Source organism: Homalodisca vitripennis, chromosome 3 (assembly GCF_021130785.1).
Source record: "Homalodisca vitripennis isolate AUS2020 chromosome 3, UT_GWSS_2.1, whole genome shotgun sequence".
Lineage (NCBI taxonomy): Eukaryota > Metazoa > Arthropoda > Insecta > Hemiptera > Cicadellidae > Homalodisca > Homalodisca vitripennis.
The window spans coordinates 208,213,794-208,241,540 of record NC_060209.1 but is presented as its reverse complement, the minus strand read 5'-3'; the positions used below and the strand labels follow the sequence as shown (position 1 = coordinate 208,241,540).

The 27,747-nt window shown below is 31.2% G+C and overlaps 1 protein-coding gene across 1 annotated transcript; it reads left to right on the top strand.

Annotated features, from left to right (window-relative positions):
• The first annotated feature begins 28 nt into the window (after positions 1–28).
• Positions 29–27,747, top strand: LOC124358586 (D-aminoacyl-tRNA deacylase 1-like). The gene is made up of 4 exons (XM_046810889.1): positions 29–56; positions 143–218; positions 1,237–1,469; positions 27,564–27,747. Exons 1-4 carry the CDS (start codon positions 29–31, stop codon positions 27,674–27,676), a joined length of 450 nt encoding a protein of 149 aa, XP_046666845.1. The 3' UTR covers positions 27,677–27,747.

Sequence of the window (27,747 nt, the reverse complement as noted above, 5' to 3'; positions counted from 1 at the left end):
AGATTAATTTACTTTTATGTATGTATAGATGATACTCAAAAGGACATTGATTACTTGTAAGTATACCTTTCCTGTATACTTAGATTAATTTACTTTTATGTATGTATAGATGATACTCAAAAGGACATTGATTACTTGTAAGTATACCTTTCCTGTATACTTAGATTAATTTACTTTTATGTATGTATAGATGATACTCAAAAGGACATTGATTACTTGTAAGTATACCTTTCCTGTATACTTAGATTAATTTACTTTTATGTATGTATAGATGAATTTAGGGAAATGAGTTCCAGGTGACAGTGGTATCAATTCCATAAGTAGACCATGTACTGAAAAGACAGATCTTTTAAGATTCTCGTACTCAAACAAAAGGTATTGTATGTATGTATTAAGCGAAACAGGCAATCTCAAGCCAGTAGTAGATTAATAAGTTACCAAAGCCATACTTGCTGGGAATTCAGATTTGAAAAACATTCTTTGTTTAGATTTAAAGTACATTAACTTCATTAAATGGGTAATAAACACGCAAACCTTTTAACCAAAACTTTTAAAGATTTTAACTCCAAAGAGAATAATGTAAAATAGACTAATAATAGACAAACACAAAGTTTAAAAAATTAAATCAACACATATGAAAAATAAGACAGAAAATACAATTTCTGTTTATTAAATGAACGTTCTTCGTAAAAACAATACATTTTAATTGCTGATCTTTGCTAATCTTTTATTCCTACTTCTATTTATACCTTGTAAATGGTGTTGAAAATGATTTCCTTGATAATTTATGCACAATCTGGCACATTTAACTAAACTAAGTGTGTAGCTTTCCTGGTAGCATCTCTGTTGTTCTTAGTTCAGAAGTTGCTTATGACCCTAAAGGTAGTAATCCAAGGGATCTAGGAGACCAATAATTAATTGGTCCATCTTGACCAATTCATCTGCCTGGAAAACTTATCTACAAGTGCTCTCTAACATTTTGTAAATAATAATGTGCCAATGCACCATCATGTTGGAATTCAGCATTCCATCCAGGAATTTGCAGCATTCCGCTGTCAGTAAGTCACTGCGTTTCATTTTGTATGTTTATTACAAGTGCTTACATTGTATTTCTCCAAGGCATAAGTTTTGAAAAAAGAGAAAATAAATTTATTAATTGTAAAATCTAATTGAAACGTTCTGATTTGTTCTGTTCATTGATTAAACACAACATTAAAAGTCTTTGTATTTGCCTAGAGTGAAAAAGATCTTGAATCTGAGATTGTTTGGAAATGATGACCGCAAGTGGACGGCCAGTGTGGTGGACCAGGCGTGTGAGGTGCTGTGTCTCAGTCAGATAACTCTGTACCATTCTCTCAAGGGCAACCGGTTAGATTTCCATCACGCCATGGCACCTCAGCAGTCCCAGCAGTTCTACCAACAGTTCCTCACCACATTGCGCCAGCAGTACATCCCAGAGAAGGTCAAGGGTGAGTGCAAGTGTTAGATTAGTCGATAGCAATCTAGCTCTACCTCCATTATATCTTGGCTAAACTGTATCGTGTAGTTGAGGAACCGGGGAGGGTTTGTAGGGTTAGGGATTCTACTGCCGATTAACAGTGTCCTTCATCGAAATGGAAATCCCACAAGGAGGACCAGGCTGATGAAGGGAACACACAGCCAAACGGCCAGGGCTTCTTTCTCTGTAAAGCACTCAAAACAAAGTAGTTCCTGATCATGACTCGACCTGCAGTCTTCGACGAGAAAGCTGCAAACTCCAAAAACATCATAACCATTACATCATGTTCATATCCATCCTAACTTTGCAACTCAGTGTGATGATCCATGAGAAACCTGTAAAAAAATTGAATGAATTGGTGATTTTCTTTTTCAATATTTTGGACTTTTGTGGTTTATTTTTTGGTCCTAGGATTATCCTCCAAACATTTTGCCGTTCTGACCACAGCTGGTCCCGTCAGGATTCAGTATAAGGGGTTCTATTACATGTGTTTTTTTTAAGCAACATTTGTTACTTAATGGATACTGAAGTTACATATAAAAATCTGATAAGCTATATAAGACTGATAAAACTGTGTTCAGATTATGTCTGAGAATTGGTTACCCCAAACTGAGAGTGGCGTTAGTACTAAAACACAATTTTTAAGGAGGGTAAAAACAAAATTAAGCCAGTTATTGGTAGGTAGGTCGATGCTGAAGGTCATACAGATAAGCCGCTCTGTGTACCCGTGTATGTGTAGCCGAGTGTCCCACCACCTACCTGTCCATGTTGGTTTACTGTACTCATTTTATTAATGAATCATTTTTATTCATATAATAACTTTTATCTATCTTATCTTTATTTTTTCTAATCACAATTCTCCCAGTCTCTTCTAAATTGGAAATTATAGGATCAACAATTTTCCCTTTAATAACCTATGCTCTTCCTACCTTTGCTTTCTGTTTAACACAGGAAAACGTGATGGTTCTCACCCGTTTACAGAATAGGACATTGAGATTTGTTTACGGTTTGATGAAGTTTGATCACATAAGCAAGTACCAATTAAGTGCTGGGGTGATGTCGGTGGAGGGTTGCTCCCATCTTCAAACCGTTAAACTGATTCATGAGGTTCTCAGACGGGAAGGCCAGAATATCTTAGAAGAAAGCTGGTTTTTAGGTATGAGGTGAGTCAGCGCTGTACTTGACAGGATGGTCTATTACACCTACCAAGGACAAGTTTAGAGACAGGAAAAAACCCAGTTTAGACACTTTGGACCAGAAGAATACAATGCTCTGCCCACTGCAATAAAAAACCTAAGCCTCTTAAAATTTAAGAAAAGTGTTGCAGGAATATTTATGTGATAAATGTTACTCGTAATTGTATTATTGTGATATATATATATATAAGTAGATATGAATGTAAGGGTTCTAGCTCACTTTTGGGACAGTCAGAAAATCAACGTAAAATACTGTTTAAAGGACAATAAACTAATCTGTAACTCACGAATGAAAAATTAACCGAATCTATAGCCGTTTTACTGTTCATTGTAGGCTTCTAATTTATAAGCTGTTTTAATGAAAAAATCCAGAAATCTTCGAAATCTTTATTCCACGAAGTTAATTGTAACACAGTCTTTATCTTTAATAGTCTTCTTTCCAGTAACAACCAAGTGTAATTTTTCATTTTTGTTCAATTCTTTAATCTTTTTTTCATCCAAAACAGTTAAAAATCTGTTTGGCAAGTGTACTTTACAATCTTCCAACTCGGCAATTATTGTAAACCCGAATTTATCTTTTATTTTCTCCAGATTCACAATTTTGTATTTCTTATTTTCTTCTAATTCTATTAATCTCTTGTATTCTTTGAACTTTAAATCACCAACCTTATTCAACTCTTGTAACAGCGCCATTTACATAGAAAAAAATTAATACTTCTACACTTTTAAGGTGAAAAATCAAAACTATACTTCCAAAATACACAAAAAAAACCGGGGTTTTGACCCTAAAAAAACGTGTTTTTTAGGGTCAAAACCACAGCTCTTAAGGTGCATATATACTAGAGTTTTTTTTTGAAAAATCCTGAAAATCTACTGAATTTCTCTAATTATTGCGAATTTTTAGCTTTAAAGTTGATAATGTGAACGATATTTCTCGAAAATTCTGTTGTAAATATATTAAAATCTTAATGAAAAATCTTGGAAAAGTTAAAGAAAAAAATATTGAAAAAAATAGTATTATAGAATTTAAATTACCCCCTACAAACCAATATAGTAATAAAAGTACTTTTATTACTATAACTATACTATTTTTTCAATAATTTTAAGTCTTAGTTTACAGATTTTTCTATAATAAATAGAAGAATCTACAGCTGTTTTACTACAATTTGTGCTGATTTGTGTAAAATTCTAGTAAAATTCTCCACTTTTCAAAGTGTTAGTTAAACAAATTTTTCTTCTTTAAATAGAAGAATCAAAGGCTGTTTAACCATAAATTGTGCTGATTTTTATCAAAATTTTGATAAAAATCCTTAGAAATCTACTGAATTATTGCTATTTTTTCAGCTTAATAAAAAGATATTTCACTAAATAGTAAAACTTGGCACATTCAAATTTTCCCTATTTAAATGGAGAGGAAAAAGATATCCTGCCCGTACTGCAAAAAAGATGTTTTCGAACATCATTTTACCAGGCATTATAATTCAAAAAATCATCTAAAAAACAAAGAACTTTATGAGAAAGAACTAAATTATTTGAGGAATTGGGCTAAAGAAAATCAAATTGTCGATCATGAAAAGATGTACAATATAGAAAAATTGCGTGTGAAACTAAAGAAAAATTTTAAGGAAATTAAAAAAGATCTCAATCTATTTAAAGATGAAAAAATTCAATCAATCGCTGAGAAATTGTCCATTGAAACAAACGATAAAACTAAGTCTGAAATGATCGAAGAAATTGACAAAACTCTTAATGAGAAACCCGAAAATATCATTGATGTAGAAGTTTTATCCTCTATCCATGGTCTTTTCAAGCAATACATTTTTAAACGAATTTAAATGAAAATTTCATGTCAATTTACAAATATCTTTCTATTTTGCGTCCAGAAATTAAAAGTTTAATCGAAAAATTTCAAGAAAACCGTTAAAAATATGAAGGGCTATCTCTCTTTAGAATGCGAATACGAACGTACTTTAGTGAACGTGTGAAACACAAACTTGTCCAATGTACTTTACTATAAAAGCAGACGAAATCTTTGACATAAACGACTTTATTACTAAGCAATTTAATAAATTAACACATCGAGAACAGACAAATCATCCAAATCGAGGTTCTGGATGGACATTAAAACGCTGTAAACAACTGATTTTGAGCCTTAATAAACACGAATTTATGAACGCAGGATCATATATCGATTTACCAAAGAAAATCAAAGATAAGAAAGCTTGTATAAATATCAAAAATAAAGATGATTATTGCTTTATTTATTCTATCCGATGTGCTATTGAAAAACCTGAAAAGAATGCTGATAGAGCAAAACAATACGAACAATTTGTAAATGACGAGATATTTTCAGGTTTCGAGTATCCAATGTCTTTAAAAGATATACAATTATTTGAAAAACGAAGCAGTAAAGCAAAGTATAATTATCCGAAAATGTCTGTAAATGTCTATAGTTTTAATGAAAAACTCAATATTGTTCCGTTGCAAATTTCAGAAGTTTATGACGCCAAATTAGAAATCAATTTATTGTATGTAAAACAAGATGAAAAATCTCATTATGTTTTGATAACAGATTTAAACAAACTTGTATTTTCTCAGTTATCTAAGTGTAAAAATAAAAAATTTCTATGCAGAAGATGTTTAAGCCATTTCTACAAATCTGGAGATTTAACAGACCATTTAGAAATTTGTAAAAATCACGAAGTTTGTAAGCCAATTATGCCGTTTCCAGGTCAAACAACATCATTTACTAATTATCAAAAGAAATTTTCTCATCCTTACGTTATTTATATGGATTTTGAAAGCATATTAGAGAAGATTCCCACATGCAAAAACAATCCGAAAAAGTCGACTACAACCAAGATTCAGAAGCACATTCCATATGGTTTTACTCTATACTTAGTGTCTAATGTGACCAATCGTATGTACAAGCCGATATGTTATCGAGCCAAAAATGAAGAAGATTTGCCAAATGTTCCTGCAAAATTGTTTGAAGAACTTAATAAATTATCGAAATACATAGCTAAAAAGTATAATTCTAAGAATAAAATACCTATGAAATTGACCGAAGAAGAAGAAATTTCATATCAAAATTCAAACGTTTGTCATATTTGTGAATGTGAGGGTTTTGATAATCAAACAAGAAAAAAAGTACGAGATCATTGTCATTTAAACAGGTAAATTTAGAGGTTCAGCTCATTTATCTTGTAACTTGAATCTCAAATTTCCTCAAAATATTCCCGTTTTCTGCCACAATATGTCATGTTACGACACTCATTTGTACATAAAAGAATTGGCAAAACAGTATGGTAATGTTGATTTGATCGCAAACACAGATGAGAAATATATAAATTATTCTGTAAATTCTGGATATGGATATGAGTTTGAAGATGATAAACCAAGAAAGTTCATCAAGTTTTCTTTCGTAGATACGTTCAGATTTATGGCATCGTCTATAGAAAAGTTAGCTAAAAACCTCAAAAAAGATGATTTCAAACATACAAATCATTTTATACAAGATGGTCTGAACGCAATTCTAGATAGACAACCAAATGACGAAGAAGAAATCTTTAAAATTCTATCTGGAAAAGGCATATTTCCTTACGAATTTATCGATAGTATTGAAAAACTTGATTACACAGAAGAATTGAGAATTCAAGATTTCTATTCACTTTTGACAGATGAGAGCATATCTGAGAAAGATTTTCAACACTACTTAAATGTATGGAACAAATTAAAAGTAAAAAATCTAGGAAATTACTCCGATCTCTATAACATTCAAGATGTTCTATTGCTCGCTGATATCTTTGAAAATTTTAGGAATATTTGTTTGAATTGCTATAAACTTGATCCAGCACACTATCTAACAGCTCCCAGTCTTGCATGGGATGCTATGTTAAAATTAACGAAAAATTGAGCTTCAACTGATACACGATTACGATATGTATTTAATGATTGAAAAAGGTATTCGTGGAGGCATTTCTCAGTGTATTAAACGATATGTGAAAGCAAATAACAAATATTTAAAAGATTTTGATAAGACAAAGCCCGAAAACTATTTGTTATACGTTGATGCTAATAACCTTTATGGGTATGGCCTAATGCAAAAACTGCCGTTTAGTGATATCAAGTGGATGGATCCAAAAACTTACACAACTGCAGAATGGAAAGAAACAATTTTGGAACTCACTGGCGACGAAGATTATGGCTATATTCTCGAAGTTGATCTTGGATATCCAACGAATTTGCATGAACATCACAAAGATTTACCTCTTGCTCCAGAACATTATAAACAACAAACTTTGCACAACTCTTTTAAACAAAACAGAATATGTTGTTCATTCTAGAAATTTGAAATTCTATCTAGAACAAGGTATGATTTTGAAACATGTGAATAGAGTTATTGCATTCGATCAGGAGCCTTTTATGAAAGATTACATTGATTTTAATACTAACATGAGAACCAAAGCTACAAGTGACTTTGAGAAGGACTTTTACAAGTTAATGAACAACTCAGTTTTTGGAAAATCTATGGAAAATGTGAGAAACAGATGTGATATTAGACTAGGAAATGAAGAATTTTCAATGAAACAAGCTAAGAAAACAAATTTCAAATGTTTCAATATCTTTGACGACAACTGTATAGCGAGTCACATGTACAAACAAAAGGTTAAATTTAACAAAACCGATTTACATAGGATTTTCAGTTCTCGACCTCTCAAAATTGCTAATGTACGAGTTTTATTACAACAAATTAAAGAAGTTTGATCCAGATTTGAATCTGTGTTACATGGATACAGACAGTTATTTCCTAGAATTGAAACGAGATCCTTTTAAAATTATTAAAGAAAATATAGAGGACTTTGATACGAGCGATTATCCAAAAGATCACGACTGTTTCGCTACTAAAAACAAGAAAGTTATTGGAAAATTCAAAGACGAATTGAACGGCGAGATATTAGAAGAATTTTGTGGTTTAAGATCAAAGATGTACTCGTACAAATATCTAGACAAAAATCCAGTTAGGTGTAAAGGAATTAAGAGAAGCGTTGTAAATAAAACAATAAATATCGAAAACTTGAAGAGATGTTTGTTCGAAGATAAAGAAGAATTTAGGGAGATGACTGTAATAAAAAAGCTATAAACATGAATTGTACACAGTTACCATAAACAAGCTGGCACTGAACGCTAAAGATGATAAGAGAATCGTTCTAGAAAATAAGATCGATACAGTACCTTATGGCTATAAAAATGAAGCAAAATCTGATATATTAGATGAGTTAAATAAACTTGGAAACTTTGACATGTAAATGGAAGATGATTTGATTCACTGCCACAAATGCAAGAAAAAAACGAAAAATATAGATTCTAAAATCGTTCAAACTCAAAACGGGTTGTATAGAATTGCAGCAAAATGTTCAAAATGTAAGACAAATAAGAGTAAATTTATAAAGAATCCAAATGAAAAACAAGTAAAGAAAGAATCTAAGAATAAGGAAGAAATCGAGATTGAAGCTAGAGAAATTCATGCACCAGTACGAAAGAAGTTTAAAAAGAGAAAAATTATAACATTAGGAATTGACGATTTATGGGCAGCAGATTTAGTTATAATGTCTAACTATTCAGATCAAAATGATGGATTTAAGTATATGTTAAATGTTATTGATACTTTCTCAAAATATGCTTGGTCAAGAGCTATCAAAAGAAAAAACGGCAAGGATATTTCAAAAGCTTTCGAAGATATAGTAAAAGATGCCATAAGGATCAATCACAAACCTCCAAACCTACTTCATACAGATAAGGGTTTAGAGTTTAAAAAATAAAGAATTTAACGAAGTTTTGAGAAAATACAACATTAAGATTTATCATACTGAAAACGAAGAGAAATCAAGTATTGTAGAGAGATATAACAGAACTCAAAATGAGAGAATGAAAGTAATTTTTGAGATTAATAAAAACTTTAAATGGATCGATATTCTTCAAAAAATCGTAAACAATTATAACGATACAGTTCACAGCACAATCAAAATGAAGCCCAAAGACGTAGATAAGGATGCAGAAAAGGAGTTATTAGAGACCGTTTTCAAGTATGTTCCACCAGAAATTCACACGAAAACTAAATTTAAAGTCAATGATCATGTAAGAATTGTTAGTAAAAAACAAACATTTTCGAACAAATATAAGAACAATTGGTCAAGAGAAATCTTTGTGATTTATCAAATTAATAACACAGATCCTGTAACTTATAGTATAAAAGATTTAAATAATGAAGAAATAACCGGAAAGTTTTATGAATATGAATTGAGAAAGTCAAAGATTTTTTCTATATAAATGGAGTCTCAAAAGAAATGTATAAAGTGTCAGGAATTTAAAGATTTTGAAGAATTTCATAAAGATAAGCTTAGAAAAAGATGGATTATACTATTATTGTAAGGATTGTCGTAAAAAAATATGCAAGAGAATTATACGATAAAATGGAAAAATTAACTTTGGAAGAGAAAGAGTGTCACATTTGTAAAGAAATTAAGAATATTTCTGAATTTTACAATCGACATTATAGTAAAGATAGAAAGAAAGCTTATTGTAAGGCTTGTGAAAAAATATATAGAAAAGAATTATATGATAAAATGGAAAAATTAACTTTAGAAGAGAAAGAATGCACACGCTGTAAAATAGTTAAGAATATTTCTGAATTTAACAATTGGCATTATAGTAAAGATAAAAAACAAGCATATTGTAAAGAATGTATTAGAGAAATCTTTGCTGGACCAGTTCATTGCGTATGCGGAAGGGAAATTCAACAATTCTATAGTCTTAAAAGACATTTACAAACAAAATATCATAATTCGAGAGTTTAACATTTTCATCGTGTAATTTAGATATTCTATAAATCAGTCGAGATTCTGCCATATTTGTAGTAAAATGATTTTCCGTTGTATAAAATATTCAAAGATTCTTTCATTTGGTTATACAGATTGATAGAATTTGGTTCGTCATCAATGAACAAAATCTCTAATTCAGGATAATTTATTTTTAGATGTTTTAATCGGTTTGGTATTTCTCGTTTCTGAGCTCTGATAACGTAATAAGGCCATTCCCACATGTGATTCTTCTTAATTAACACAAAAACATGGTGTTTTTTCTTATCAAAATCTTTACAAACAAGATCTGGTTTCATTAACTCCATTCGCAATTCTTGATTCTCTATTTTCAATGATTTCATTTCATCTTTAATTTGTAACTGTTTTATTTCATCTTTTAACTGCTTATTTTCGTTTTTGAGTTTGTACTCACCATATTTTCTAATGGAAGGTAATACTTCTTTCGTAACCCAATTTTTAAACAATTTCGCTTCTGGTTTATGCGATCTCAAAATTAAAGAATAAAGTCCAGATTCATTAACGAAAACAGTGTTATTTTGGAAGTTTGAAGGTAAGCTATTTATAGCCCCCCTTATATTTAGATTAAAATAGAAGTTTTTATCATCTTCGTCAACGTTTATTCTGATTGTTTGCATAGTATTTTCATATTCTAGAATTTTTGCTACGTCTTTAGCCTTAAACCAGATCACATTGTTTTCGTCAACAATCGTAAAGATATGTTTGTTATTGAATATAAGTTGATTATTGAGTAGGTCTACAACTGACTCCATTTAGATAGAAAAAATTTAACAAGCAATTTTTTATTTTGAGTATAAAGTCCAGATTCATTAACGAAAACAGTGTTATTTTGGAAAGTTTAAAGGTAGTCTATTCAATAGACCCCCTTGATTTATGTCTTTAAACATTGATTTATCATCATCAACGTTTAATATTATTGCTTGTCTCGTGTTTTCATATTCTAAAATTTTTGTAAGAGCGTCGAATCGACGCCCTTGTCAGAATCTATGTTTTCAAAGCTTTTCTTTGTATTTTTTCTTTAACATTGTCTTTATTCGTATTTTTTGTGAATATTTGTGAGGTGGCCCTCGAGGGCTACCTTATCTTTTAGATAAAAGTATTGGTATTTATCATCATTATCAACTCGTTTTGAAAGTTTGAAGGTAAGAACGATTCGTTCCCCCCTTGATTCATCATTCTTTCGACAATCTTAAATATATTGTTGTTTTACTCTCATTATTTATTAAATTTCCCTCAGAGTCTTGTATAGTTAGAACGATTTTTTGAATTCTTTTAATATTTTTTCTAATTGGAATATAATCGATTTCATTCGGTTTTTCACTGATTTTTGATCCATAAGCAACATTTGGGAAAAAAGTGTACAAAATTTCAGATTCTTTGTGTAAATGTTCGGTATGATTTTCAAAACTAGGTTCAACGAGATTGCAGTGCACTTCAATTACATCGAAAGGTCTAAATTTTGGCGTTTTATTTCCTAAATATACCTGATTTGGCTCAATAGTTTCTTGAACAAACCCTAACAAATCTACAATAATTGCTGAAAACATTATTCTTACTGGTGATTTTATTTGAATTTTATTAGAGAGATAATTTTTTTGCATTTCAAACTTGTTTTCGTCAAAGTTTAAAGATTTATCTGATTGTTTGAATGTTTTCAGATAATTTTTAAGGGAATTTTTTATTTGATCGAAAGTATAATATCCTTTGTTTAAACCATAATATTTTGTTATGTTCTTCTCACTAAATCCTATACAATAAGGAGAACTTTCACTAATATTTATTACAAAATTGTCAGAATAAAAACCGCTTAAACCGATAAAATAATTTGATTCTTCCTCTAAGTGTATAGGATGTTCCAAGTTTAAAACTAATTTAGAGCTTTCTGAAGTCAACTTGAACAGCTTCATTTTAGCTATTTAAATGGAGAAATTTTTAAAGCAAAAAGATCAGATAAAACTTCAAACGTTTGAAGAAAATAAAAAAAAAGATCAACCAATCAGATTGTTAATTGTTGGTTCAAGTGGATGTGGAAAAACAACTTTACTATTGAATTTTATCTACAATAGGTTGATTCCTTATTCCAATTTGTATGTTTTTAGTAAATCTTTAGAACAAGACGCTTATAAAAAATTGCAAGAGAGATTTGAAAATATTGAGAAAAACTTAAGCAAAAAGGTATCACATTTTTATAATGCCTCTGAGGACATAGTTCCATTAAGCGAGTGTAAACCCAATTCGTTAATCGTTTTTGATGATTGTATTTTGGAAAATCAGGACGTTATTAAGGAATATTTCGTAATGTCTCGTCACAAAAAACATATCTTGTATCTATCTTTCCCAATGCTTTTCAAAGGTTGATAAACAAGTTATAAGAAATAATCTGAATATGTTGTGTATTTTTAAGCAAGATGATCACTATTCGAGAAAGATTTATAACAATTATGTGGGATCTGATATGAGTTTTAACCAATTTAATGAGCTGTGTGATAAAATTTGGAAGGAAGACTACGGATTTTTAACTATTAATCTAACTTTGAAGCCTAAAAATGGTAAATATTTGAATAAATTTTCTAATATAAATGCTGCTCAGTGGTCTGGCAAATCTACTTGATAAAATATTTGTTACAATTATTTTTACATTATCTTTACTTTTTATTTACATTATGAAAACAACTGAAAAACGGTAAATCTGTTCACGTTTTTTACGTTCCACGTTCACGTTTTTACGTTCCACGTTCACGTTTTTACGTTCCACGTTCACGTTTTTACGTTCCACGTTTCGTGTTCCACGTTTCAAAATTTTCCTAAATAAATGGTGAACGTAACTTCTGAAGAAGCGAAAAAACTTGATCAAATCGAAAAGAAATTAATCAAAGAATTTAAAGAACAGATTCGAATTGATGAAGAAGAACAAGAACTTATTCAAAAAATTAATCAACCTGTAACTTCTGCAATAAAAAATGTTGAGGGCAAAATTGAAAATGTTTTTAAGCGATAATCAAAATTTAATGAATTTGGTTCCAGTTGTACGACAATTTGCCGATATTTCGATTCCAGAATCTGAGTTTGAATTGCCAAAATTACCATCTTCAACACCATTTAGACCTCGAATCATTGAAGACTCTACCATAGTTGAACCAATAAGTCCTGGAACAACGGATATAATAATTGGTGAAATTGGTAAAAAATTTCTTCCTAGAGCGAAGGATGATAAATTTGGTTTGTATTGGGATAGAAAAAAGAAAAGTTTTATGATTGGAAATTTACCCGTTAATTTTGAACAAAATGATATAATTATTAATGAAAAAATGTACGAAGGTACTCAAGGTTTATGGAGATTATTAACAGACAATGACGTTCCAAAAGATAATTTATATTCTGAAGAAGATTTGAAAAAGTATACAGAAATTTTATGGGAATCTGACTCAATTTACAAAAATAATGATCCATCTACTAAGAAGCCTAAGTCAAGTAGAGGTAAAAAATATATTAAATTAATTAAACCAATTTGGGGAAAAAAAACGAATCGAAGGGTCAGGTGTAAGAAAATACAATGATAATAAGATTGAGTACAGATATATCGACGATTTTACAAAACTCGATGGAATTATAAATTATATTTATGCTCAAGAAAAGGCTGGAAACAACAATTTTTTGAACGAAAAGAAAGCGATTAAAGATTTTATTTCGAACAAACTTGATGAAATGATTGAAAAACCTGATGGAATTAAATATTTAAAACGAGTTTTGCCGGCAATAAGTTCATCTATGATTGAAGGTAGCGGACTTTTGAATGATTTTATCAACAATTTACCTTTTGAATTACACGTACCAACTTATCAGTATCTGGGGCCTGGCACAAAACTCGAAAAAAGACTACAAAGAGGAGATCCTGGTATAAATAAATTAGATCAAGCTGCTATGGAACACGATATTTTTTATGCAAAACATAGAGACACAAATTCCAGACATATAGCAGATAAAATTTTGCAAGATAAGGCAATGGATAGATTTTTATCAAAAGATGCTAGTTTAGGTGAAAGATTTGTTGCACTTCCATCAGTTGGAGCAATGTTTTTGAAGAGAAAACTAGGAATGGGAATTGAAGAGAACTTGAAATTTTAACTATATAAATGGAGGTGAACGTAAATTTCAGCAAAAATCAGAAAGAAAAAATTAAAAATCCGCTTTTAAGAAAAAAATACCCGTTAGTATTCAATTTAAAATAGATCAACTAAAAAATGGCGAAGATAAGATATTTTTAACAAATAGACAATACAATAAACTCGAAAAACATAAGAAAAACAATAAAGGAACCAGAATAGAATTTTCTTATAATCAGTTGAAAGAACTTAAAAATGGTGGACTTTTGAAAGATTTATTAGATTTTGGAGAAAATATTCCAGTTGTTAAAAATGTTGTTCCTTATGTTCGTAAAGCTGCTCCAATCGTTAAAAAAGATGTGATTCCTATTGTTCGAAAACATTTTAAATTGGTTAGATAAAGAGTTGGAAGATGTTACAGGATCTGGATTAGATGAAAAAACTTTGAATTACGTGAAATCAAACATTAAAAAAAATTTGAACCCTTAACATTCGGAGAATTGGAAGAAATCTGCAAAAATATTAAACATTTTAGAGGAATTTTCATGAGAGATACATTACCCGAAAAAGTTAAGAAATTTGAATGTGGAATTGTGAATTTAGACTCGATTTTGGGGAGTGGAACGCATTGGGTTTGTTATTATAAAAATGATAAGAATGCATGTTATTTTGATTCGTATGGAAGAATTGAGGACAAACCACCTATAGAATTGATCAAATATTTGAAAAAATCAAGCGTCTACTACAATGACTCTCAGATTCAAGACTATAAAGATCCCCCAATTTGTGGACATTTGTGTGTTTTTGTTTTGAATGAACTGAGTAATGGTAAAGATTTTAAAGAAGTTGTTAACAAATTATTGCTTAATAAATATGGATTCACAAAATATTTTTGACGTATTTGGTACACAAATTATTCAAAATGTAGATAATAGTTTGAATTTTGATAGTTTGAGAAATGAGTTTGATAACAAGTTAGAAAATTTATTACAAAACCTTCCAGATTCAGATATGTTTGCTGTCGAGATTGAAGATTTTAAAAGCAGAATATGATAACAAACTTGCAAATTTCATGAGTTCAAATGAAGTTGCTGATAAAATAAAAAACATTGGAAAAAGAAGTTGATGATGGTGTAAAAAAAATTATTTACCAATTTAATGTCTCATATCGAAAAAGCTGATAAAATTACTGAAGCGATCAAAGTTGAAAAGAATTATGTTAGTTTGGCTAATAAAAAAAGAATTGTCGGTGTTCGACCTGGTATTGACAAACATGATGTTGTTGTTAAAGAACAAATTTTAAAACCTCTAAAATTATCAGAAAACATCGATATTGTTGATTTACATGATCCGAATGTTAAAAATGCCTTAGATTTTAAAGGAAAAAGAATTAGCGGTGTTAGTAAAGGAATTAATCCATTTGATGTTGTTGTAATGATTCAATTAGAAGATCCTATTAAAATGTTTAATGAACTAAAACAAAATTATGAGAATCATAAACAGCATGTTAAAGATTTTACGACAGAAGTCTATGATAAGTTAGAAGCCAGAAATAGAAGATCAGTAGACGATGTTGGTGAAATTAATGAAAAACTTACTAAATTTAAAAGAGTCTTTTGATAAGTTTAGTTTAGATGCTACGAAAACTTTTGAGAATATTGGTCATAAATTTGTTGAATACAATGATTCTTATGCTGTCAAATTTCAAAAATTAGAAAAAAAAACTTAATAATATGGAGGAAGATCTTACTGAAATAGGTATTCGCGTAGGGTTTTATGCATGATAAAATTTCCTTATATAAATGGCGCTCATATATTGTGTGAGATGTAAAGAAAAAACTGCAACAAATGATATAAAATACTATGCAAACATCAATGGAGTTAAAAGAATTTCGGGAAAATGTGCTGAATGTAACTCAAAAAAGAGTCAATTTATAAAAACTTGAAATTTTTTTCTTAATATATAGAGATGGCGGGACATTACAGTGCTTTCGATCTTTTTATCATGCAACACGAAAGAGATTTGAAAAAAGAACATTGGGATGACATTTCTCAAAAATATGAATTATCCGAAGATATGATGAGATTATACGTAAACAAATTGAATTGGTATAACATTGCTAAATATCAAACTCTGTCCCCAGAGTTCATTCAAGAAAATATACATTATCAATTAAAAGATCATATGTCTGTTCTTTGTCTCTATCAACACTTGAGTCTAAAGTTTTTGGATGAAAATAAAGATACAGTTGATTGGAACAATATTATAGATAGCGGTTACTATCCTGTGCAGATTTTATTGAAATATGTGGCCGAAATTGCAAAATTTAAGGAAGAGAATCCTGAATATGACGAAGTAGATCATTAAAAAAATGACTCTAATTTATATCTTTTCTTATAAAAACGTACATTAGATCGATGAAAAAATGATATCTTTCTTATACATGATGTTTAAATTTTCTCTTATTAAATGGTGGACTACAGAAAGTATGCTAGTGATATTGAAAGGGCGGAGTTTAAAAATTTCTATCCAATTAGTAAACAACATTTGAATGAACCGAATAAAAGAACTGAGTTTAATATTGATTTTGGAGATAACTTTTGCTCGTCTAACTTCCAGTTTTATATTTCTGGAACTTTAACAAAACAAGATGGTCAAGCATATCTTGGAACTGATAATGTTAGATTAATCGATAATTTTTATACCGTTTTTATTTTCTAAGATTGAAGTAAGAAAACACAATAAATTGATAGAAGAAGTCGAAAACTGTGGCCAATTAAGCACAATTAAAGGAACTATTTGTTATTCCAAAAGTGATGTATTTTCAAACAGTTTTGAATCAACTTTTAAATTTGGACAATTTGAAGCGGTCGGTGATTTAGCACATTTCGGCTTAGGATTTTTTGAAAATGTTACTATTCCGATCTATAAAGGAGGATTTTATCTAAGTTTTATAAGAGCAGAAGACGATGATGTGATTCTGAAGACTGCAACTGGAAAATGTTATGCCTGTTGATGGCAAAATTACAATTAACGAGTTTTTCATTAGAGTTCCGATGATTGATTACAAAACCACGAGTAAAATTCAGTTGATTGATGAAATTATAAAATCTCAAAACATCACGTTTAATTTTCTAGATTGGCAATGTATTGAGCAAAAAGGTATTTCCGGAACAACTTATTCATTCGATATCACAAATATTTATAGAAATATCTTCAATCCCAAGTTCATTATCATTGGTTTTCAAACAGATAGACAGAATAATCAAGAAAAAAATCCTTCAAAGTTCGATAGTTTGAATGTGAAAAATATCAGAGTAAAATTGAATGGTTCTTTATTATCCAGATGAATTACAAAATTTAAACATTTCCGGTGGTCTTTTCAGAATCATGTATCAGATGTATCAAGATTTTAAGAAAGTTTACTACAAAAATATGGAAATGTATTACAATCCTAAAGAATTTTTAGCGAATAGACCTATTTATGTCATTGATACAACAAAGAGTTTGACAAATATTTCTGGTTCAAAGAACGATATAATTATCAATATGGATTTTCAAAATGCTGTTACAAACGCGATTTGTTATGTGGTTGTGGTTTCTGAGAAATTTTTAGCCTATGATGTGATTAAGAACGATATTAGAGAAATTCAGTAGTTAATGATGTTCATATTGTTCTCTTTCATTCCTTCTAAAACTTTAAAAATATACTCTTTCGCTGATGAAAAATCTCGATTTCTTCCGTAATAATCTTTGTAATCATAGACAAAATATCCTAAATAGTTGAATAATAAAATAAAATCATTTCTTTTTATCTCGGTAGTTGAAATATAAACATAAACATTTGCGCTGAAAAATTTATATCTCGGCAGACTTAGTTCCATAGCTTCCATTTATTCTTTTTGTAAATGGAAGAGTATAATGCCAACTGTTACAAGTGTTATAATAGAGGAGAAATTATTGATAAAAGATTAGTTTGTAGAGATTGTAATTTAATTTTGTACGAAAGACCTAAGCCTAGGAAATTTCGAAATAAATTAACATATTTGAATAACCTGCTTATGAAATTACAATATGGAGACAAGAAGCAAAACACATTTTGTTACAGAATTTAGAAAACAGAATAAAAATTTTTACTTATCTCTTGGAACCGTTGACAAAATTATTTTCCTTTTCAAAGAATACATTAGGTTTGTAGGTTTTAAATACACACGTTTATTATGAGAAGATTTTACCTATAATCTTTCACTATTTGGACATTGAATTTGACTACGATTTTAAACCTGAAATCTTTGATGATTTTATAGTACATTTTGGAGAAAGTAAATGAAGAACCTCGTGAAAAGAATGCGGTTTTACTCACATTCTCCCCGACTTCTCGAGTGATTGTTAGCAAATTTCATTATTTCCGTTTATAGATTTTTTATTAAGATTTCTGGATTTTTTCATTAAAACAGCTTATAAATTAGAAGCCTACAATGAACAGTAAAACGGCTATAGATTCGGTTAATTTTTCATTCGTGAGTTACAGATTAGTTTATTGTCCTTTAAACAGTATTTTACGTTGATTTTCTGACTGTCCCAAAAGTGAGCTAGAACCCTTACATTCATATCTACTTATATATATATATATATATTTTATTTATTTATTTATTTATTTATTTCATGTAGATATACATATATATGAAATGAGTTTTGTATACTTTGACAGGAGTTGTCATGAAAAGCAGAGATTGTACTTTGATGAACGCTCGACCAAGATAAACATTTTTATTTATTTATTATTATTAATTATTTATTTTTTAACACCATTGTATTGCAACACCTTGTTGTACAAAAGTTCTAGATAGAATTAAGAGTACAATATTATTTATATTAATTATCGTGGAATATAATAAGTTAAACTTTTATTGTCAGTGCGTTCTGAAAATCTTTTCATTGTGTTGTGTGCATATTGCAACTCCGGGTTTTCCAAACCAAAAGAAATGGCCCAGTGCGTTGAATGTAGCTCCGCATTTCATGCAGCTTGCTGCTGACTCCGGACCGTGAATAAGTTGTAGAGAATGTGAAATAATGACTCTTCTAGCTGTTGTTGTGATGAATCTTCTGAAGACTCATCGACCCTCCCAGGTTGTTCTGATAGTGAGGATTCCCTACATATTAAAGGTTTTTAAAAATAAACAGGACGACATGGCACAATCTTGCTAAAAAAACCCAAGAGCTTCGTGAATCTGGAGGCCACCATGATTTATGTTGAGGAATCACTGGATAACGTGAGAACCAAGCTCTCTGTGGTGGAAGCCGAGATGCTGTATTAAAGGCGGATTGTGAAGTTTTTAAGGCCGAAAATAGAAATGTTTTTAAAAAGGTGTTCGATATACAATATGAGGTGCATGAATTGCAACAGTATTCACGGAATAGAAACATAGAAATAAGAGGTGTTCCGTGACAAAAATGAAAATGTTTATGCCGTTAGAACGCATAAACATGCTCTACAGAGACACATGCTAATGTTATTGGCGTTTCCTATGCTAAACAGGACTTAAGTATAGTGCACAGGCTGCCAGGGCGTAGCAATTCCATAGTAGCGCAGTTTATTTCGAGACCTCGGCGAGCAGAATGGCTGGCAGCGGCGAAACAGAAGAGGGTGAACACAAAAGATCTGTCGCGGGTCACTTCCATCGGTTTTATGAACAAGCATTTAACTTTCCACAACAAGTTGGTGTTATGGATGGCAAGGTCTCTGGTGAAGAAAGGAAGATTGGCCTACACCTGGATTAAGTGGAGTCAAGATGTCTTTTTAGTTTGATAGGTTTCATGCTGTCAGAGGCCAGGACGACTAAACACATTACGCACTGGGGCCGTTCTTGGCCATTTATTATTTTTGTAAAACCTAGTGAATTACGGTTGTACTTCACGAGTAATGTGGAAACCACAACAACCAGGCGCTAACGCGAGGCATCTCCAGTGCTGTACTGAAAACATTTCGGTATACACTCAAAATATTTTACTGCCGATAAACTAATAAAAATAAAATATCTGGCACTATTACTAAGATGACTTAATATAATAGAATAGAATAGAATCTTTATTCACCACAAGATATTCCATAGAATACATAGGCAAGTCATGTAACTATGGAGATTAATATTTCTACACACAAGCCATTTGTTTACATAAATATAACCTAAGCCAATGGACTATTTTAAGACTACAGTAGGCCCTATAATATAAAATAACAGCAATATAGTATTACAATACTAGTAAATATTTTAATCAAAATAGCATTTTATAAATTACAAACAGGCCTAACTTAAACATTATAATAAACAACACATTGGACATTACAATAAATAGATATTATTTTACTTAAACATATATTTGTTTAGCAACAAAGTGACAAAAGATTCTTTGAAAGCGTCAGGTCAGGCTAAAATCCAATTCGGACCAACTCTCAGAAAGAAATTCTTCCACTTTATAAAACGGATTTTTTTAATAAAAAATTTATGATACAGATTTTAAATTTATCATTTTCTAAATTCTTGACTGGGTCGGGTAACTTATTCATTAATCGGCTTGATATAACTATGGGATTTCTTTCACTTTTTAATAGCCTATTTTGTGGTAAATTAATTAAATTTGCAGATCTAGTATTGTGGGAATGAATGGAGCTTCTTGTATGTACCTTGTCTAAATTAGCTCTCAAGTACATGAGACACTGAAATATGTATATGGAATGTAAAGTCAATATTCTTAATTCAATAAATAATTGTTTACAATGGGCTAATTCTATGGGAACCAGTAATTACTCTTATAGCTTTTTTTTTGTGCAACAAATATATCTTCTGACTTGGGAGCACCACCCCATACTATTAAACCATAAGACATATGGGCATGAAATAAAACCAAAATAGGCTGCCTCAGGCCTTCCCTTTCCAACTCACCACTTAACCTTTTTAAAGCGTAAATGCTTTTACTAAGCCTACTTTTGAGGACAGATATGTGTTGGTGCCAATTAAGGGTTGGGGTCTAAAGTTAATCCTAAGAACATTGGACTATCTAAGTTCATATTTTTTTCTTTAAGAGAAAAAAGTACAGTTTTGGTTTTTTCCTTGTTTAACACTAGTTCGTTAGCAGCCAAACCAATTCTCAATGAGGGTTTTGATTATATTTAGCATTTTCTAATGCCAGACTTTCACTATTCATGCCTATTTAAGACAGTAGTGTCATCTGCATAGAGAATAATCTCCGCAGGAATATTACTACTGAGGTCGTTAACCATAATAATAAATAATAAAGGACCCAAAACAGATCCCTGCGGAACACCGCACGTGACAGGCAAGAGACATGAGGATTCATTACTGTCTTGTACATATTGTACTCTGTTCTCAAGGTAGGATTGAAAGATTTGAAGAGCCACACCCTTTACCCTAAAATACTCAAGCTTAGAAACTATAAGATCGTGTGAAACACAATCAAAAGGCCTTGCTGAGGTCACAGAACGTGACCGCAGCAAGGTCCTTACCTCAAAACAATCATGTATACCCTCAACTAGCTTTATAAGGGCATGTGTGGTAGATAAACCCATTTCTATAGCCAAACTGATTGTTACATATTAGCCTATTCAATTCAAAATTAAAACATTAATTGTTTGCCTATGATTAACTCTAAGACCTTAGAAAAGACAGGAACTACCGTTATAGGCCTATAATTATTCAAGTCATCTTTTTTACCTTTCTTAAATATAGGAATGACCTTGCTTATTTTTAAGCAATCTGGGAAAATTCCTTGGGCCAAACATAAATTGATTAGCCTTGTCAAAGGATTCGAAATACAAATCTATTATTTTTTTCAGTAAAACGTTACTCAAGCCATAATGGTCCTTACTATACTTACTAGACAAATGACTAACTGCATCCAAGACAATTTTTTTCAGTTACATAGCTAAAACTTAACCCTACCATATGCTCAGGTACCTTGCAATTATTTACATACTGCATTGCTTTAAGCCCATTAGCTGCTACACTGTTTAATTTCGGCTTTACATTACTGGCTATGTTAATAAAAAACCTGTTTATATTCATCTGATGAAAAAATATTTGGGTCTTTTGTTTTAGTTTCACCTTTTCCTACTTTTATTTACAATCTGCCAAAGGGTTTTGCTCTGATTTCCTGACTCCTTTACTAGTTTAGAATTATATTGTTTTTTTGTGTGTTTAATTTTGCTTGCGATAATCTTTTTTTTCAGATTTGTTACAATACATTATACATTTCAAACTCATGCCCTTTTGAAGATTTTAAATGTTCATAAAGTAAGTGAAGCCTTTCTTTTTTAGCACACAGCTCATCAGTGTACCACTCTACATTAGCCTTAGAACCAATATTTACTGTATTTTTCCTTTTAATCTTAACCTGTTTATTAAAGCTTAAATTAAAGTAATTACCGAACTGTGAGCATAAAAGCATTGAACATTTCATTTACACTAGTTTTAGCAAATAAAATATCACTCCATTTTTCTTTGGCAAGGTAAAATTGAATACATTGATGTTAGAGTCACTTAGAATAGGAACAGTCTTTAAGCTAGGACCCATGTATGACAGTTCTTTTTTAGCAAGATAAGAGCTATTTTTCCTTATAAGTACTGTTAACAATTAATAGCTGTCCCAAATGGTCACTCACATGACAGTTAATATAACTGTAGCAGCACAATTTTGTAAGGTCAAAGAAGTAAAAAAATTATCTAAGCAGTTTTTACCTCGAGTAGGTTCGTGAATGGTCAGTTGTAGGCCATTAAGTAAGACACAGGTTCACAAACTGGGTCTGCGTCTTTATCACTAGTTAAAAATTTTAGATTAAAAATCTCCACAAATTATAGATTTTTTTGTCAAGTCTATTAATATATGATAGTACTTTTTCCATTGTATTGAGAAAAGAAATAAAATCTCCATTCATACTCCTGTAAACTGTAACCAGCACTAGGTCCAGGTCAACAACTTCAACACAGCACAGATCACAGTCCAATTCAACTGACAAACTATTAATTGCTTGATTTACCTTTACTTGTTGAGAAGAGTATCTTGAGTAAATAGCAGTCCCTCCATGACCAATAGTTGTTCTACAAAAATTAGACACTAGTAGCCTATCATTAATAAGTAATGTACTCGTTTAACTCGTCTTCCGACATCCAGTGTTCTGTTATGCACAGAAAATCTATGTCATACTCAGATAAAAATCTGTTCAAGCAGCTGAACTTTATTTGATAAAGACTGTACATTCTGATGTAAGAAATTAATTGAAGTTATTTTAGAGGGCTCCTTACAGAATGTCTGGAGTTTTTCCGAATGAGTAGTTTCACTAGGGTTGGGACAAACCAGGCCTACTGACATACGCCTAAACACTTTCCACAATTTTATTAGCCAGCCACTTTTTCCCTTTTAAATTCAAGTGCGACCATACACTTGTAATTTTAAAAATAAGAAGTTTGATATATTATCTTATAAGTAAATTAAATTAATATTTCAAGCAAGCATTGGCACCGCCTAAACCTTCATTGCGCCCCCTTTGGGGGTCGCACCCTACACTTTGAGAACCTATGTGTTATACCAATACTGTCAAAATTATTTGAAATTTTGATATATGATCAAATTAGCATCTTTTTTGGAAACTAATGGCTTCTTGAGTATGTCACAATTTGCCTTTAGGTCAGGAAAAAGCACCTTTGATGCAATAGACAGCCTTGTTAAATTTGTGCTAAATGCTTTTGAAAACAAAGACTTTGCTCAGGCCACTCTCTGTGACTTGAGCTGAGCAGGGCGTTTGATTGTGTAAATCACAATGACATCCTTATGAAATTAAAATATTATGGTTTAAGTGAGAATATTGTTGGTTTTTTTTAATCATACTTAAGTAATCGTAGACAGAAAGTATTTGCCGAGGGAAAGTGGTCAGGAGAGCTCTTGGTTGAGTATGGAGTTCCTCAAGGCTATGTTCTTGGACCACTTTTGTTTCTGGTAGCTATCAATGACTTACCTTTCTCAGTCAATTCCAAAACTATATTATATGCAGACGACACAACCATTTTAAGTAGTAGTAATGACCTGAATGAATTGAAACAAATTTCAATGGAATCCATTCAACAAGCATCATTGTGGTTTAACTCCAATGGATTTTTGTTGAATGAAAACAAGACACAGCATATAATTTTTAGCCTGAGACAAATAAATTACATTATTTATTCTGATATTGAATTGTTGGATAATGTGAAGTTGTTGGGTGTTTGTGTGGATGATCATTTAACATGGGGACCCCACATTTCTTTACTCATTTTGTTCCCACGAGTAGTGGAGATCTAAAGGTCACCCCAAGCATTGTCCCGCTCTACTTGGGGAAGGCTATGTTTAAACGCCAGATATCCAGAGTTCGAATATTAACGACCAAGCACACCCTTGATCACACAGCCCTCAGCATATGCTGTTCCACCTTGGCTTGGATAAAGAAAGAAATTTAGGTTTAGTATAGTAGAGTATAGTTGGGAAGATTTTTGGGAAGTTTATCTTACAGGTGAGGGTAGTACGAAATAAAAAATGAGTGTGATAAGGATAGTCAGAAGTCCGTCAGATCAGCTCAGCCTGATCGAAATAATCAAAGAAGACAAGATTTGGATCAGCCAGTTTCCAGGTGCGCGCGCATGAAAATACAGCACTTGAGAAGAGAGAAGACCCTGCCACTTCCACACCTTAAAAATTGCTTTACTAGGTTGCTTTACTCATCAACCAAATTTTGCACCAAAGTTTGTCAAAAGCCTGAGTTAAATGGATAAGATTATCCAGGTTACAGGTTTCCCTCACTGATTTCGTACGAGAGATGCAAACACCACAAACCCATTTGGATTTCAAACCTAATTCTCGCATAAGCTCAAAATCTTCATCAGAAATATCCACACATTCAATGTGATGCCAGGTGTGACAGAAAGACTCACATAGCACACTGTTACTATCGTTTTTAACCAATTTACAACCCAATTTACCAAATACCAATTTACGATTTTTTTTATTTATCGTTTTTGCGGGAGGTGAGCAGCAGTCCACTTCATCTCCCGCCATCACAAACAAAACTTCTTGCCTACAGATGAGTAACCACAAACTCGCAAGACATGCAGGTTACGAAGTGGCTAGGTGTCATAGAGCCGGTCGGTCGTACAGCTGTACAGTCGGTACAGTCGGTCGTACAGTCACACTATATGCAACGTCGATTCATACAAATATCTAGGAATTATGCTTGATAAACGGATGCATTGAGCAGTACAAATAGATCACATGAAAAACAAAATAAGAATATTTATTTTTTTATTTAGGCAGCTACATGAAATTTAAAATTTTAATTAATTGAAACTCGCTTAATTGATCATTGATGCAATCTGAATTTAAAAACACTACTGATCAAGCACTTTACAATAAAAATGTTTTAAATTTTAAATGTAAACAAATGTTTCTGCCTCTTTGATGAACTTCAGCTGAAAGTATTATCAGCTGTTAAGTATCAGTTCGCTTTGTATTACGTGTCGTAGTGCAGTCTGTCGGATCCAATATAAAACACACCATCAACAACAATTTATAATTAAAAAATTAATGAAATAAACTATTAAAATCTCTAAAAGTATGCCTATGTTACTTCCAGGAACGTGTAGAATCACTGTACAACATTTCACGATGTTTCGTGCATTGGTTCCAGAGTTATAACGGAACATACAAACAAACATTCGCATTTATATAATTATACAGATAAGAACAATAAATCAATTTTTATATGAACTAACCATAGGTAAGGAACTCGGAGTTCGGTTTCAGTAAATATCCTCAGACAGATCAACAAAAGCTTTACATTAACATTAAAGCATTCTCATTATATAATGCAAATTTTGATTAGAAAATTTCCGAGACCACTAACTGATTAAAAACATAAAAACACAAAAAATAAAAATGAGATATATTGGTTAATTGGCTTACAGATTTGGAAAGGGGAGGCAACAGCCAAAGTTATTGTGTCCAGTTACAGATGATAGGAGTTTTTTTTTTTTTACCTAAGCCTTTATCTGTTGTACCAACATTGGCCCTTTACTTTACTTTTTACTCTACTGTACAGGGAGCAAGGTTTATGTATGTGTGTATATGTATATATTCACACATGTATGTACGTGCTTTTTGTATACTAAATATCTGAGTCTTATATATGATTAAAACTTATCAGCAATTTAGGTCGCCCTATCTTTTTTTAACGACTAGTACCCACGCACAGGCTTGCCTATGTGGGTACTTTTTTCCTATATTTTAAGAAATGTTTATGTTTTAATCATATTAAAAAAAATATATATATAGTATAAATTAATCTATTATGGAATTGTAATTTCTTTATTTGGAAATAAATAAGTTTTTGAATTGAAAAGTTGAATTGAATTGAATCATAACTAATAATATAGTCATGGTGTAGGTTAGATTCAAGTAAATTTTTTCAGAGGTCTAAGTTAAGTGAAAAAGATTATTTGTGACGTGATACAACATACTATAAATTTTCTGATTGTTGAATATAACAATAATAAAATAATTGAAATATAATAATATAAATTTAAAGAATAATATCTAAGGTTACATTCACATGTACTTGCACTAATCAAAAATGAAATTACTATGCTAAATAACAACAATACATTGTATAATACCACAGTAAACCATTATAATGATATGCTTATATTTAGTTCCAACGTGTGATGACCTTACAGTTTGAATGGCACCAAAAAAGAAATTATAGCCAAAAACAAAGCGCTATTAACCATGGACAAGTGATACAACTCGTACCTCCGGTTGATGGTGGTATTGCACGTACTGAATCAGATTAGGGCTATTAGCCCTGGAAGATTGGTTGTTCAACTAAAAATAGTTGTGCAACAATGATGGGTCACACCTGCACAATATGCTAAGATCTCACAAATCAAACATTTTCTAGTTCAATCAGCTGTTCTTGTTTTAACTGAAATGATATTGAACTATGCTGTTTTACAGCTGGTTGACGGGGTTAAAGTTTGCTAGTCAACTGGTTGTCACACATCATACTGATAAGTTCATTTTTTGCTCTACAACAAGTGCAAGAGTGAGCGCATGTTTGCTAGGTGATAACCATTACAGCCAGATGGCAACTGTTGACACATCCAAACAAACGGTATTAATTCTGGGTCTATTGCAGGATGATCAGATGAAGAGTGGGGATACGGATATTCTTGAGTAATCTTTACTAACTGCAGGACGATGATATTCGTGTTAGCTGCCAAATCCTAGTCCAGCGAGGGCAGTGTCGGGTATGCGGCTAGGGCAGAAATTACACAGAAAGATAGAGCATATCCCTTTTATAAAATTGTTTATATTAGTAATGAATTCCTTCTCCAGTTTGTTGAGGAATTGTCAATCCAATACAATATTTTTCTCATGGGTAAATTAGTGTTTGCAATCATAATTCATTGCTCAAGATTATTTTTAATGACAAAAAAGTAGGTTTTGATGTAATTTCACCAAATGTAAGACACGTGTAGTACAGAATTCAAGAATATAAAATTGTGTCCAATGTTGACAACGTAAAAATATTGTAAGTTTCAATATCCCTAATCTAATTATTAGCTATAATATCACGATACAAATGAATCAAGTAACATTTGCATTTCCTAACAGTGCAATGCCTTAGAATGATGAAAAACTGAACCCGTCAGAAATAATGTAAACTATGAACAATTGATTCAAACTAATAAAATGAAACTAAATTTTAGTAAAACACCTGTTCTATTCTGCTATGTGAAATTCTGTTATGAATTTTGTTTTCAGAGGGAAGGTTTGGAGCGGAACTGGTGGTTAACATCAACAATGACGGGCCAGTAACAATCTGTCTGGAGTCACCTCTAGCTCAGAAACCTCTCAAGACAGAGACTTCTGTGTGACACAACAAACTCAACCAATTGTGTGTTGTACTTCACTTTTAATAACTCCAAATAAAATATTCAGAAAATGA